This window comes from Meleagris gallopavo, chromosome 6 (genome assembly GCF_905368555.1).
Source record: "Meleagris gallopavo chromosome 6, MGAL_WU_HG_1.1, whole genome shotgun sequence".
Lineage (NCBI taxonomy): Eukaryota > Metazoa > Chordata > Aves > Galliformes > Phasianidae > Meleagris > Meleagris gallopavo.
Window position 1 is genome coordinate 18,919,983 of NC_139409.1, and position 16,649 is coordinate 18,936,631.

The following is a 16,649-nucleotide window of genomic DNA, read 5'->3' on the forward strand; positions in this document are numbered from 1 at the left end:
CATTTTATCTTTGTAGACAGCATTTTAGGCTGTGAAAGTGATGAAAAATACCAACTCAAAAATCCCACATCAAAAAGCAGCAATACTGTTGACAAGTGGATATCGTAAACAGAAAACTGTTCTAATAAACTAATAAGAAAGCTGGTAAAAATCATTGCTATTGTCAAAAGTTACTTTACCTGTAAGGGTATTGAAAGGTCTTTAGGAAGTGATAAGGAATTAAAACTTCTTTAAATTAAATTCTAATGAGGAAGAACCAGCCATGAATACTTAAATATACAGGATTACATCCTAAATTATACAAATATAAAACTGAAAATAAATTTAAATTACAAATGGAAATCAAGGCACCAAACAAGAAATTCATTCACAGTATTGTTTATTTTTTCATTTATAATTTAAGAACAAAACTTACTTTCAGGAATTGAACAGTTAGCATGAACTTCATAGCAAAAAGGTTTAGCATCAGATCTTTAACTTGTTTTCTATTTTTTAAGTATAGATTTGGTCTATGTTATTTTCTGAGCATTTTGGCTTGCCAGTCAACACAGTCTCCCTCTTGAATGTGACTTTTGCTAGCCAGCACTAATACATCACTTTGTTCAACCAATCACCAATTCCAGATGTATTCTTAGTCTCCTTTTAGCACAATGTATTTGATGGTATTTTTAAAATTTCTTAAGGCTTTGTTCAAATATAAATGGAACTAAATTGAAAATTTACTGAACTTAAAACTTTTTTTTTCTTCAAACATACTGTGCTTTAATTTATCAAAACCATTTTATCATTAAATAACTCCAGCCAATTAGTAAAATGTTTCTAATGACCAGGCTCCAAGTAGCGTTCAGGCATGCACAAGTACAGAACATCTCCTTTGGAAGCTTGCCAAGCATTTATGTAGATTATGTATCTCATTGCTAGTGGGACTGCACTAGTAATTGAGAGCCTAATTTTTTTCTTTTCTTTTTCTCCCCTCTGGGTTTGGGCTTTGTTTGTACCTAATGTGCTCAATTAGTTTACTCTGTTGTTTCACATTCTCTTTACAGATCTAATTCTATCACCTTCAAGTTGAATTAAGAGTTATTAAGTCCAACCTTTTGCCACCTGTTTTTTAATCGGGAGCTCTCTACTTTTTAAACTTCCAGTTCCTAAGTTTCACAAATTATAGAATTAGTTCTCCACTCTTGCAAATAAGAATCAAAAAAATAAGGCAATATATTTTCTGTGCAATGAAAATTGAAAACATTTACATAAAGGTCAAGATAAGCTTCACTGTGAAGCCCATAGATACAGCACCATGATTTTGTTCTGTTTGTAAGTCTGGCTTCCCTTTTGATTATACATTCATTCGGAAAACATCACACTCACCAAAAGGGTAAGGCTCATGTATATACAGTATTTAAAATGTTAACAGATTGCAGCAAGTCTACACATAAAACTGACTGCCATGGTTCCAAATTTAATTATCAAGAGGTTTATTTAAAAAAAAAAAAAAAAGGTTTTCCAGGTCTAAATGAATAAACACTTAATAATAAAGCTTATTGACTGTGCAAAGACCTATTTTCAGGTAAACAAAAAAGAATCATAACCTACAACTACTCATCAGACAAAATGAGAATAATAGATTTCTCTTAAGGCAGAAATTAAATTATATACCAGGTTAAAAGCCGCCTTAATATTAACTACAACTAACTCCTTCAGCATTTAAAATTTAGCATTAATATCTATTAACTACTGTGCTGGGTAGAACTCAACTGATGTTCCAAGAAGCCCAACTTTGGAGACTAAAAACTACACCAGAGTAAAGTCAACCTACTAGCTATTTCTGCCATTATTAAACAAAATATCTAGATTTATGTTACTAAGTTATAGAAACTTTTTAGAAAGAAGTATGAAATATTGGCAATGACAAAACAGATTTTAAAAAGCTATCATTGAAAAAGTTAGAATACATAGTCAGAGGAATTTAAATGTTTAAAAACAGATTCACATATGTCCATCCAGTTGAAGATTAGTGTATTAAAAAATGTTAAGAAAATACTTTGTTTCAGTTCAACTGCACTTGATTCAAGTACAGTTTGGAGATTGGCTGATATAAATTAAACATGGTCACTGGCTCAGCAGCCAGAAATACAGAAAAATGTACATGTTCACAGGATAAATAGAAGTCTCTTCCTTTGGAAAAGAAAACAAAACAAAAAAATAGCTATCTCACTCCAATGCGGGAGGTCATCCACTCCAAGCCTTGGCATAACCTGAAAGATAGAGATATAGTATATTGGTACTAGTTTTGTTCCAACATCTTAACAGTGTTCTTAAAATAAACTACTAAAAATAAATAAATCAGCTAGAATTGGAATTGTGAACTGAATAAATTAAGTTAACCCTGCCTAGGCTTTAACAATAAAAAGTTGATCAAGCATGCTATTTTATGGAGGCTTGACACTGTCTCAGTTATTTTCTTCTACAGCTAAAAGATGCTACTGTTCACTTATTTAGAAATATGGAACCATATAATAAGAAACTGCCTCCTTGAACACTACAGACTTTTCAAACTAGGAGTAAAAGACAGAGTAGGTTACTCAGACTGAACTGGTTCAAGAAAAGGTAGTATATTAAGAATTCAACAGCTCCACACAAAACTGTAAGTTTTTATTGAACACCAGGATTGCATGAGATCTAACCTGCCTGCATGGAATCTCACCTGCCTTCTCACTCAATTTGCATTTCTAGAAGTATCCCTAGATTAGATCTCTCCCAGATTCCGAGGAGAATTCCAGTTAGTGAGCTGTGGATTTTTTTTAAATGAGTTGGCATCACTACTGTCACAGTCTGAGAAATTCTAATTATTCGTTTTGATTTATTGTTTTTTCAAAGAAAGAAGTGTGGATGATTAATGTTTCTAAACTGATGCTCAAAAATTTCTCTTTTCCCAAGCAGCAGCTTGTTCAAAGACTTGACTTCATACATTAAGAACTCAAAACTGATCTTGGCAAAACTGGTAGGAAGTAAGCAGAGTTAACTCTCAGAATGCAACAATACAATGCAAAGATTCAGTCAATTCTTACTAGCCCATCCCATCCTACAAATGAAAGTTACCAGTCACTTTACAATATATATCCATGACATTAGAAAATAATTCATGCTAGAATTGAGAAAGATCTTCCCACTCCCCGATACTCAGTTGTACTCACTATTTGTGATGCCACAAGATCACATAGTTTTAAAGACTATAAAACGCAGCTGAAAAAACTTTAAGTATTAAACGTTAGTAAACTGCTTTAAAAATCAAGATGAAAAAAAAATCAGTGACCCCATTTATCACATATGTTACGTGTACTTAAATAGTACAAATTTACCCTTCTCCTGTCAAAGCACAACAAGACTGAATGTGCCATGGATGATCCTTTATGGAGCTAAGGGTGAGGTACGTAGATATCTCAGCAGCTGTCATGCAACCCTTCATGTCCTGCTTGTTTGCAAAGATGAGAACTGCAGCCTTCCGTAAATCCTAAAAGTAATTTAGAATACATACAATTGTTATACTAACAAACTATCGTGTTAACTGTATTTCTCAGAAGAACTGCATTCAAGCTACAGTTACACGTTGTTACAACAGGCTTACTGCATTAGAAATTGATTACATTATTACTGAAGAAGTTATTTTGAGGTATTTTCCAGCACAGGGTATCAAATCATTATGTATAATATTACTACCCTTTTGGTTTTGTCCATATGTTAATTAAATGAAATCTTGTTAACATATATTTTGCAGAGCTCCACATCATCCAGAGAATGGCATTATCACCAGATAAACATTCCAAAATCTATATCATATGCTATTCAAACAGAAAAGCCTGCTAGATATCATTTCCTTGAAATTAGTTTCCACTTCATTAAACAGGTTCTGTGATGGTAAACAAAAAAGTAACAACAACTTAATTTAAGTTAACTACTTTTAAAACTCTTTTTGGAACAATAGAAAACTCCAATAATGCTGCTGCAGCTCTAGGAAAAAAAAAAAACAAACAAACAGAAGCTAATACAAAATTGTTTGCTCCCTGTATGGAAATTAGGATTCCACAAAGCAATGAAACAAGAGCTAGGATGCTTGGGTTTAGGATCAAAGAAGGGAAAAATAATGTAATATGCAGGCAGCTGGTAGCATCAATTACAAGTGTTTACCATACTTAGATATGTCTTAAAATATCAAGAATTTTTCCATCAATAGAAAAACAAAAAACACACATTGTCTAAAGATGAAAATTCACTATTACAAGTCGACTTCATTGCAGTCGAATCCTACTGATAATTTTCAAGAGATGACAGATCATAATCTGAGACCTTACAACGCTAATAACTAGTGAATTACAATTTAGGTTTCATCCAAAAAGCCATCTTTCCACCTTTTTAGGTAAAATATTTGCTCCTTGTACCAGATTCAAACTACATGAAAGAGTTTTTACTTCCAAGTTTATTTGAAACACTGAAAATCCCCTAGAGAAATTAACTCCATGGTTCCTTTGCACTGTATGAAATCCTTTTTCTGCAAAAAGATATTTAAGATTTAAACAACCCTAAATCAGCTTGAGTGTGATTACTGAAGGTTTTAATGTACTTTGCCTAGTCCAATATATTCCTAAACAGATACCCCAATATAACACAAAGGTACAAATAAAATAAGTCAGAATAAAATTGAATGTAATGTTCTGATAGTATGGTATATGGTACTTAATTTTAAGAAACAGAATTAAAACAAGAGAAAACGAATTGCCAATATATTTATTTTTTAATTTTCACAATTGACTAAAAAAGTAGTAGTGAACAATAATAGCCAACAACACGAATATGAAGTAACTAAAATTCAAGATAGTTCAAGATTTACAAAGTAAAGAGTGATTTAATTATAATCAAGTAAAAGCTGATTTGATTACAATTACATTACAATTACACTGGAAGAGTGCTTCATTATAGTTTTTCTATTTATGTTTAACATACAGTTTTAAACCATGCCCAACAGGCATGCACATAAAAGCTCAATTTTTCTGTCAGTTTAATTTTCGTTAACATAGGAAGCATGTAATGCTATTAGATTGTTCATCACAAAAGAAAGTAACTATCCCAATCCCTAGCTTACCTCATGAGCCAGCATCCTATAAAGTTCTTCTTTTGTAATAGAAAGTCGCTCTCTGTCAATGCTGTCAACAACGAGAATGATGAACTAAGGAAAAAAGTAGTATAAAACATAAGTACAAAGTATAAGTTACAGAAATCATGTTTTCAAGAGGCCATTACCACAGGTCTTTCTACATGAGACAAATGGACTTTCTGAACATGTTTGAAAATAGAACAAGAGGTTCACTGTTACAGTCTTTCATTAGAGCCCTAGGAATCATACACAAAGACTGATTGTACATTTCAGCACTGCCATTAAGATCTACTTCTGCAGTTCTGCAGTTAAATCTTCTAGTTGGATTTTCAGTCCCTGCATCATAAGCAGAACAGTGGTGTAGGTACCTAAAGCAGATCATGGATCCTACAGATCACGGATCACACGAACCTGCTACACGTTTATCAGTGAAAACAGCTATTCCTGCCCACTACTATTGGCATGCTCACAAAAAAAAAAAATTCTTTATTTTGAAAGAAGCACTTTCAGCAATTCACCTCTATGCAACTCACATGACTTAAAAAAAAAAAAAGAGTTATTTCAGAATTGTACAGCAGACCTCAGAAAGTTATTTACCTGTAGAGTTTTGCATTGTGTTATTGCACAACACCTTAACCTTGCTAAGTTGGCTTCTTACAACTTAGCACCCTTGTAGTTAGGCACTCAGAGACAGCCACGGCAGTGATTTTTTACCGTTTTTGCTCTTGCCAGGCATTCATATGGCCAAGCACTTCCTGAAACACTACTACACCCAAGATTTCCCATGGGAAGCAATTCTCATTAGTGTGAGAATTTCTCTTTAATCTCACTTTTTCTGTACCTTCTAGTTCACAGCCTTATAATAGAGGAAAAAAGACAATGTGACAGTCAGTAATGTTCTCTTAAATATCTTGTATATATTAGGCAACAGCATCCATACACAATTCGGTGCTCAACACTTGCCCTGCCTAGTGTGCACCAAGCAGCACAAACAGCATCACAGTTTGGAAAAACAAGTAGGAAGATCAAGAACGAAGGGTCTGATTAAAATTACAGAGTGTCTCTAAATGACACATTAAGATGGAACACATACTGCACTGCAGAGGAAGCCCAACAGATGACAAATGTGACAGTCTTCATCACTCTTCTACCCAGCTCTTCCACTGGGAATGCTTTTCAAATCTGTTTTACTAATGCTTTTTTCTTTTTTTGTTTTTTATAAGAATAACCTAACTATGAGAGCTCTCTCTCACCCAAAATCCTGTACCCATAAGCCTGTCAACATCTGTATAAAAAATATGATCTGATTCTTAGAAACAAACTGCAGAAAGTAGCCATATTAAGCTGAAACTAAGTGGAACAAGTATGTAATGAAAATTTGTGCCTTCTTTCTCCCCCATCATTCCAGGGATTTTTTTTAGATTGTTTCAATTTCTAGGTAAGGGAAGAAGGAAGAGACATACAAAAACTGCATGCGAGTTAACAAAAAAAAATTTGAAGTCACCATTTTAATGCTCCAACACATGCTCCAAATCACTGTCTCTTATAAAATTAAGAAGGCTCATTGCCCACTGAAAATGACTATGAAGTATGAAAAACTAAGTCAATTTAAAGCTGCTATAACTTTGAGGTGTCTAGCAAATGATGAGGAACAGTAAGGAATTATTCATTACAGGGTTGGTAGGACTAGCGTACCAAACAGATCCTCTTCTTTTCCAGCAGTTTCTATCAGACAAAGCTTCTACATGGAGTTCTTTCCAAATGCTAGAAAGCGTTGGATTTCACATATTTAGTAGACCGAATACAACGAAGATTATCTCCAAGAGGATCAAAAAAGAACTAAGACATTCATATCAAATCCCAAAGCCAAACATACTTAATGAGCAAATGTAAATAATTTACTGTACCAGATATTGCTGGCAGAAGTTTCTTCACCCCATGTGTTTTTATGTCTACACACACTTTACCAGATAAAACCAAAAGCAAGTTTAAAATATAAAGCTGAGGACTGGAATATCATCACCAGGCGTTCAGTAGATAAAAGGTTTCTGGACATCTGAGCTAGATCACCCAAAGAGGGTGATAAGGAAAAAAAACAAATACCCAGACCTTTTCAGAGAGATGGAATGTTTAGAGAGTTAACACCTATTCTACTTTAAAGGTAGAGACATCTCTACTTTTAGTAGAAATTAGGTCTGGAGTCCTTTACATCAGTGCATAAACCTCAAAATAAGACTACAGAGATTTGAAGTACATATTGCATTTGCAACATTTTGGTCATTGCTAAGTTCTTTCAAACCATGGTGCATGACCAGTACCTTGTGACTTCTACACAGCTAGGATCTCCTTTCCTTTGAATAAAAGCCACAAGCTGATGAACTTTTTAAATACTGCTACCAATATAAGAGTTTTGTTTGTTATCCTTAATTATTATTACCTCAAAAGCTTTTCAGACTGGACATACAGAATTTAGGTTAACTACTGCAATTTGTAAAGTACATAGTAGAATTTGCTTTATAACCCACTTGAAAAAAAAACACTAAAGACCTCAATTTAATTTTTAATTTTTAATTTTATTTAATGTCATTATATTGCCTAGAAAAATAGTCTAGCTTCACATTTTGTAGCAAAGATCAAATATTACTTTAAAGCAGATACGTAAAATATTAGGAGGAAATTGGCTTCATTTCAGAAACACATTAAGGTTTTGGGATTTGTTCCTTCTTAAAAAGATAAAAACAATACAGCCACAAACTTCATAAAAACTATCAGTATTCCTCGTTAAAGAAAAAAAACAACATAATTTTAAACAAATGTACCAAATCTGCATATTTCAAAGAAGCTTTTCATACCTCTGTGTTTGAATAGTAGGTATTCCATGACGACCTTAATGATTCTTGTCCTCCAATATCCCACATTAAGAAGTGGGTGTTTTTCACCACTATTTCTTCTACATTGCTTCCTATGGTTGGAGAAGTATGAACCACTTCGTTCATTAAGCTAAAGGAAAGAATAGCACATCATAAAGGCCAGTCAATACACTTCACAAGACTTGTCAATAACAAAAAATATGTTGTAGAAGCATTTCTAGCTTCAATAAACAAGTTGAAAGACTAGGAATTTTTCAAGTTACACATTCACATTCTTAAGGTAATGAAGTAAAAAGATTAGTTAAACGTGAATTTAGTTTGGTGACTACGGTTGACAAAATTCTTGTCTTGTTTTTGTATCACACTACAGATACCAGCAAGGGAAAGTAAGCAAGCCTTGTAATAAATGCAGATAGCTCATTAAAAAGACACTACTGGATTCTTAAAATGCAAGTTTCAAAAGGAGAAGAAGTTGTGATTCTGAAGATCACAAATAAAAAGAACATTCAATTGTGCAAAATACAAATCAAAATACAGTGTAATCAGAGCACTCAACTTCACAACCTGACTTCAGACCAAATCATACCAGGATCCCCTGGTTTCTCAGCTGAAAATTTCTCAGTTTTACCTTCAAGCTTTGGTAAAGTACACAGGAAGAGGCTTTTTCTTGTTTTATCTTTTAAAGGTATCCTCTGCTGCCTTCATATCTAAACATATGGATAGCCAACTCATTATGCACTTTCCTTTATCTGCAACCATAACAGTAACCAGGTTCCTGCCAATATCCTTGGATTTATCACAGATATTCCTGCAAGGCTGGCAAGATTTGGGAGTGATACAACACAGTGCAATGATGCTATTGAAAAAGTTTATGGTAGGACCCAAGTGATGAAATACTATTATTAGGAAATCTTCCATCACAAGTCTTAGACATTGCATACAGGAAGCATTTATGGATCATGCAGGGTGGCTACAATTCTCATTAATTTGAAAATCAAGTTCTCTGCATTTCTGGGTCACAGGATTTTTTTTTTTTTCCAATTCTTAGTAATAAAAATAGGCTTTGATAACAAGGGAATTTGCAGGTCGCTTGCATATATAATTTTAATAACTAATTAATAATTAATTTACAATTCAGTGCTAAAACACTCCAGTTCCTTCACTTTGCATGTCAATACTAAAACCAAGCATATCGTGATCAACTAATGCCATTCATGTACAAACTGATTTAGCACAGCCCCAGGGATTCTGCTAGGTTGCAAAACTCAATCTCCAATCTTAGTGACAAATACTAAAATGTAAGCAGAATAACAAATCTGAATGATAGAATCATTAAGGTTGGAAAAGACTCCTAAGGTCATCCAGTCCAGCCATCCACCTACCACCAATACAGCCCAATAGCTTGTATACTTACAACTGGTAAAGAATGGTTGTCTTTCCAGCATTATCAAGCCCCACTATGATTACTTTATGCTCTGCATATAAGGAAAGAAAGACAAGAATGAACTAGTGGAAATAATAATAATTCTGGTTAATTACTTTTTCTCAATTGAGAAAGCAACAGCATGTTCACCCGAGTTCAATAGCCTACACAGAGTAGTTTCAGCCTCCAGGGAAAAAATATAACCAACAAAACCACTTTTTGGAGAGTACAGCTTAAGGACAAATCAGCATTGGAAGCCTTCATACAGGAATGCTTACCTGTATGGCTACTTCATTTAAAAATATATCTATTGTAGAAAGATAAATAGAAATAAAAACATTCACTTGAAAGAAATATCCATATTAATACCTGTAATACAACAGTCAAATCACCTTAAGTTACCGAGAATTTACCAAGAGCTAGTTTTTCAGAGCATGGATGAGTCTGCTGCTCCTCAGTCATGCAAAGCACATCCAAAGATTGCTGCAAACACAGTCTAAGTTGTAAGGCTTAACAGCAGCCAATAGTTAAGGAACCACCACCATCTGCATGGTAAAAGAAGGAAGCTGTATTTTCAATAAATCTCAATTTCCAACACACCAGTTCTGAAAAGTTCTCCTTACATAATAGTGGATGTCCCCAGTGCTGCAATGTTATTATTCCAGGCACAGGGGAAACAAAGAGAGAACTCCAGAACGTATTCTTTGTACTTATTCCTTTTTAGAATTTCAAAAACAACACGATAGCCAATTAAAATGTGATGTTCTTTAATACATATCTGAAGTTAGAAGATACTGATCTGCTTGTTGATGAAAAACCAAAGCACTTGAGAGTAGAGAGAAATTACAAACAGATATCATAAGGAAAAATTGTAAAAAAAGCTTGTGAACAGTCTTCAGTTTTTCTTTTTTTCCCCCCTATGAGATATACTTCAACAAGTATTACCTATTTCCCTTTACTAATTTCCCTTCTGCTGCATCCTGCCAACTAAGGAAATAACTTTTCCTGGCCTGAAGTCCAGTAATTCTTTTATCCACTTAAGTAGAGACACCACTAATTAACCATGTTCCTCAACACATAAATAGTATGAAAGCCTCTCTGCTTTCAAACCTAATAAATCATTCAATGCAACTGGACTGTCTTCTCTTTCAAATTCAGTTACATTTGAAGGATTTTCAAAGCTTAGCACAGAAATATGCTTCTGTTGATTAAAATTGACCATGTTTTCACCTGTAGCCTGACTATCAATATCTAGACTACTAGACTCCTATAGACTACTATCCATACTACTTCTGCAATGCTCTGTTTGCATTATTTTCAATGAGAAAAAAACAAAACAATTCCAGTTTGCTGCTATGTCTGCTCTTCCAGCTATGCAATGGAATGCAGAGCCTTGCTTAGGAATGAACATCAGAAGCATCTGACAAAACACTACTACACTATTTAAAGTAAAAAAAAAAAAAAATAAATTCTTTTCACCACTCACTTCACTTTTTTGAAAGCCACTGATCTGTAAATGGTTCAACACTAATGGAGGGGATGACAACTACAGGCAGAGCTTGTTGTGTCACTCTGTAGTCAAGAAGTATTTTATTTAGTAACTGAATGTGCATAAGCATATCACAAGTGTTTAATTAATGATGTAGGGATGAAATTTAAGTGACAAAAGTAGCAGTCTCCACCTTTTATTACTGCTTCCAAAATGGTCATCTACGATAACGGAAATCACTTACAAACATACAGGGAAGTCAAATCTCTATCTAGTTTGGTTAGGTTGTGGAATTTTTACTTGTGTACATAAGGAAAAATATGTGAACTTAAGAGCCCTATAAAGATTGAACAAAATTTTAAACAAGTACTTGTTTACAAAAGCCATTAGTTGAAGGCAGATTCTTTATGTAAGAAAAAGGTTGATTATGGTGTAAATCACAGGCAGTGATTTCTGTTCTGTGTTCTGCACTTACAGACTAACCCAGGCTTTTCCCTTACACTGGCTGATATTCAAACACAGTTAGGACCATATTCATAATATCTTCCCAGTCCACTGGTCTTGGCATCGGGAGAATAAAATTCATAAGACAATTCTTCAAAAATCAGGTAAAAAAAAAAACAAACAAGGAAATAGTGTAATAGGAATGAATAGAAAAAGTAAGTAAACACATGAGAAGAGACATTACTAGATACTGCTTAAAAGAACCTCAAGAATTCAACCTTTCCTGGGTGCTTGTTTAAAAAAAAAATATACACATGTAATACTGTTAAAAAACTGCTGTAAGACTAATTTATTATTACAACATGACATGAAAGTGGTGATGATCTTGCAGATATCAGAAAAAAAGGACACAGTAAGTTCTTCAAAATATTACCGATAAATATTCCTAAATATATTCTTAAATACTCTTCTGTAAAAGGGTTTCATCAAGGGATTCAAATCTGAAGATTCAGTTATCACAGTTTTGGATCTTCCTAAATTGAAAAACAAACAAAACAACCAAAAAAAAACCAACCTAATTTCTTTAACAATGGGCAAGAATCTTTTCTTTCAATATATCTGAATGAAGAAATCAGTGAGGGAAAGAACACTGATAGTTTTCAGGCTGTGAAACAAAAACAGCACATCGAGTTGATAAGAGAAATGATGTTGGAAGCTTCAAAGCTGAAGACAGAAGGTAGACAGAAGTTTGCAAAAGAAAAGGCAGAAGGAACAGAGCTGTACTACACTTGGAAGTCTTCTCAATACAAGACATTTCTCCACACTAACTAAAAGCTTCCTTATGTCTTCTATGTAACACAACTGTTAATACAATTTGTATTTCCAGACTTATTAAAATACAAGTGAAGAAAAATTGTGAACAACCTTCAGCAGTCACCAGAATCAAAATCCATCTGGTTTTTCAGATAATGGTCTCTGCTAACCCAACTGTGGAGTCTGGCAGCAAGCATAGAAGTAACCTGTGGAGTTACAGAAGTTCATCACCTTGATTTTGATCCTACCATTTTTCTTATGGCCGTCTTTCTTTACTTATTTAACAATCATAGCATTTATTCTAACAGTATTCTGAACAGCTATCATTCAAAACAATTAAAATACAAATTTGTGCACTTCTTAAAGAACTGCATTGGCCACACATCCACAAAAAAGTCGTGGGAAAGGAGTTACCTTTATCAGGGCTGCTGACATTCACTTTTGTTTTTTCTTTATAACTTCATTAAGAGTTACACAAAGGGCATTGGTAGAATAAGTTAATCAAGCAAGTTTTACCCCGCTACGTCTATATGAAGGCAGTAAGTTAGTCATTCCACTGCTAATTCATACTACATGTTGCTTAGCAGACTGCCTTATTTGAGTACTGAATCACTGCATAAGAACATAATTTCTGAAGTGATTTGCTTAAATATACCTTTATTTATTTTAAAATTAAATGCTGAAAGTTCAACCTCAACATACAATAATTTATAACCAGACTCGAAACGGTTGCAGGAGACAACACTTGAAGCCTTACTTTTTTTGCCAACTTCAAAAATACACAAAGAGAATCAGGAAGCCATCAGTAAGTCACACTGAACAAAGAACTTAGGCGTCTATATCTAAACTAATTGTTTCTCTTATAAGTAAAACGTCTACATACCAGTTCGCATCATTTAATTGCAACTTGATTAAAAGCCATTATGTACTGAAAAGGTACGAAGACCAGAAAACAAGATTAAATAAGGCCATGAAACAGTTTTGACCACTATTACTATCATCCAGTCAAAAATTAAAAGTAGAAAGTGATAGCCACTGTTCAAGGGCTACTTCAAACTCAAACTGGAAACAAATACTTCTAAACATATTTGCACAATTAAATCGAGATCATTAAGTCTGACTCCTTTGCCAAAGCAGGCTCCCCAGACCAGGCTGCACAGGTAGGCATCTACCTGTGAACCTCTCCAGAGAAGGAGACTCCATAACCTCTTTGGGCAGCCCATTCCAGTGCTCTATCACCCTTTCTGTGAAGAAGTTCTTATGCACATTTGTGCAAAATTCCCTATGGTTCAGTTTGTGGCCGTTTCCTTCGTCCTATCACCACACACCACTGAAAAGACTCTTGCCTCCCACACCTTAGATATTTACAGACGTTGATCAGATCCCCTCTGAGTCTTCTTTTCTCAAGGCTGAACAGACCCAGGTTGCTCATCCTCTCCTCATAAGAGAGTTGCTCCAGACTCTTTATTATCCTTGTGGCCCTCCACTGGACTCTTTCCAGTAGATTCCTGTCTTTTTTGTATGCCAGTATATTATACGTTAGTATCCTAAGATGAAAACTTTTGAGAAAGTGACTTACAGATATTCTCCACATAAATTATCAGCATTAATTCACCGGTTGATAATTCTTCATTGCATTTAGCTGTCTAGCAATTATTGATCAAACACCTTTTAAATTTGGCATTTTCAGCACAGCTGCTATACACCTTTACATAAAGCAAAGCTGCAGTGCATATTAATACTGGAATGAAATACCCATGACTTCCTGTATATATCTTCTAGCACTTTGGCATTCCTCCTCCACCGTCGTCTACTTGAAGGAAGCCAGATGACACTTGCTAAATCTTTACTTTGTCTGCATTTTGCCAGCATCTGGTGCCTTAGCACAATCCATGCTAGCCTTGACAAACCAATGTTGTGCTCCACGCACACCTGGGTTTATCTGTATCTTTGGAATAGTCCCTCTGATTTGCTAATGTAATTATCTTGACTGTACTCAACAGACAGTTTCATGAGTCAACTTACAAATGCTCTGAGCTGACATACAACTAGAAAAGCAACCAAATCCAACTCAGTAATTACTATTTTAATTATTATTAACATCATTATGACTATGGAGAAAATAACTATTTAGAGAAGAAATTCCTACTTGATGGGTCAAAAATTTATGGTTGATGAGTTTTGTAGGTAAAATTTCAATTTCAATCACAAAAAAAAAACCTTGCTTTGCTCTCCATTTGCTGCAGTAAGACTGAAGATGGAAAGAACAACAAAACATGAAGAAAATTCATCCCCATAAGCCTCCCATTGGGATAAAAGCCAAAAGGTAAGGATTTCACAGTACTGACTCACACATTATAACTATCATAATAATGGTTAAAATATTTTAATGTATTAAGAACAGCTTTCCTTTCAAGAATTAACATACAAAGACTTTTTCCCCCTCACTAATGAAATGGACGTCATCACATACTAACAAAGAAAGAAACCAAAACAATGGAGCAGCAACTTTTACTCCCTTCCTGTGGAGAAGTATTGACATCACAGGGGACCACACAGACCAACAGTAAAAGCCACTTCTAATTAATTCTCTGCACATCCTGGTGGAGTCCTTGAGGGAAGGGAGCAGCAAATCACAGAATTAAAAAAAAAAAAATACAAGGGAGTATTTAAGAGCTTTGTGGAGACCTAAACAGGGGTTGGGGGAGGACACCTTGAATTTTTTCAAATGGGTTTTCCAGTTCAGATATTAAAAAAATAAAATAAAATCTTCAAGTAAAAGTAAAATAATCATTTATAAAACCTCATTTGATCTTCAGGATCGACATTAAGGGATGGGGTAGATAAATGGCTTAGAATCTCTTCCTGCTCCCTGTCATGGGAAGACAATTCGGCAGACAGATATTAATAAAGTCCACATGCAGAGACTGCCTCAGCTATTTTCAGAATCAGAACAGAATACGTTCACCCATGGTGATATGACTATTAAATGGATACCAGGTGAACCTGCCTCCCATACCTTGCGAAACTGTTTTGGCAAAGGAGTGTGACATAAAAGATACCACCAAAAAAATGTTGCAATTTTAAAGTAGGAATGTAATAAATTTAAAATGGGAATGGAGCTCATGTTTTGAAACCTGATAGCAGAGCAATAACATCATCATTTTGGCTTCTCCAAAGTCAGGGCCTCAAGGAAAATCAATACAGAGAACAAATTGTGCTAAATATTTTATTCTCTAACCAAAGAAGGCAAGGTAAGCAAGATTCTTGAAAACAAACACACAAATAGATATTAAAACGAATTTTGTTTTCGTGATAACTGAGCCGACAGCGGTGGCGTCTCCAAGTTCTGAACCTCAAAGCTAAGCACAAAGCATTTGAATGCATTAGGGAGAAAGCTGTCCCCCGACGCTCTTTCCATTCTTGGCTCGAGAAGTGATTTTCTTGGGTCACTGAACGCATTCAACTAGCGGCTTCTGCCAAAACTCAAACAGAACTTCACCTCAAAGGACCCAAAGCAAGTTTGTTGGTTGTTTTTTTTGTTCGTTTTTTTTTTTTTTTTTTTTTGCCTTGATACTAGAGATAAAAACACCGTGATTTCGGCAGCAGACTCCAGTTTAGAAACGCGGCCCCGATCGCTCACTAAAGCGGCCGCTATCCCGGTTAGAACGGATACCGGGAGGCAACGGCTGGCCCCGCCGCGCGGCTCGGGGCACCCTGCAGGCCCCGCTGTCCTCCAGCGCTGCCGCGAGCAGCCCGGGAGAGCAAGGAACAAACCGAGAAACAAAGCGGCTCGGACAGCGAAGCACAGCACAGCCAGCGTCCAGGGCACTGCACAGGGCGAAGCCCGAGTTCTGTCTGGACGCGTCCCCAGGGAAACCCGCCGCAGGAGGAGCCCCCCTCCCCGCCCGCAGCCCCTCACCTCCCCAGCGCTCCGCGCCCACGCTCAGCCCCGCCGCGCCTCCCGCAGCCGGCCCGGCGCCCACCTTGGTTCCCAAAGAGACTCCACAGCTTGGCGAAGATCAGGCCCATGCCTGGCCCAGGCTCACCTCGGGGCACTCGGAGCCCAGAGAGGCGGCGGAGACTACAGAGGCAGCCCCGGGCAGACGCGACCCCGAGACGGCGGGAGGGCGGGCGGACGGTTGAAGAGGCGGGCACGAGCGAGGTCCCGCCCTGGCCGGGGGCCGCCCCGGCTCCCACGCGGCCGCCGCTCTGCGTCACCGTGTGCGTCATTACGTACGCTCCCGCAGGTGGCGGCCGTACCGTGAGGCCCCGCTAGGCCGCGCTGGGGCATCCCTGAGCCGGGTCCTCTGCCCCGAGGGGGGTGGGCCGCGCTCGCCCTTCACTGCGGCCGGAGGGCCCGATGGCTGTAAAGGTTTTCTTTCCTACGGAATAAAGCACTGAAAAATGATGGGGCTGTGGGCACCGTTGTGTGGGATGAGTTTATTCGCTAGCACTACG

The 16,649-nt window shown here is 36.3% G+C and overlaps 1 protein-coding gene across 1 annotated transcript; it reads right to left on the reverse strand.

The window, feature by feature from the left end:
• Nucleotides 1–362: 362 nt before the first annotated feature.
• Nucleotides 363–16,568, reverse strand: ARL5B (ARF like GTPase 5B). Its single transcript, XM_085227312.1, has 6 exons — nucleotides 16,175–16,568; nucleotides 9,434–9,494; nucleotides 8,002–8,149; nucleotides 5,138–5,221; nucleotides 3,360–3,511; nucleotides 363–2,255 (listed from the first exon to the last, which is right to left on the reverse strand). Exons 1-6 carry the CDS (start codon nucleotides 16,419–16,421, stop codon nucleotides 2,207–2,209), a joined length of 741 nt encoding a protein of 246 aa, XP_085083438.1. The 5' UTR covers nucleotides 16,422–16,568; the 3' UTR covers nucleotides 363–2,206.
• Between the last annotated feature and the right edge of the window lie 81 nt (nucleotides 16,569–16,649).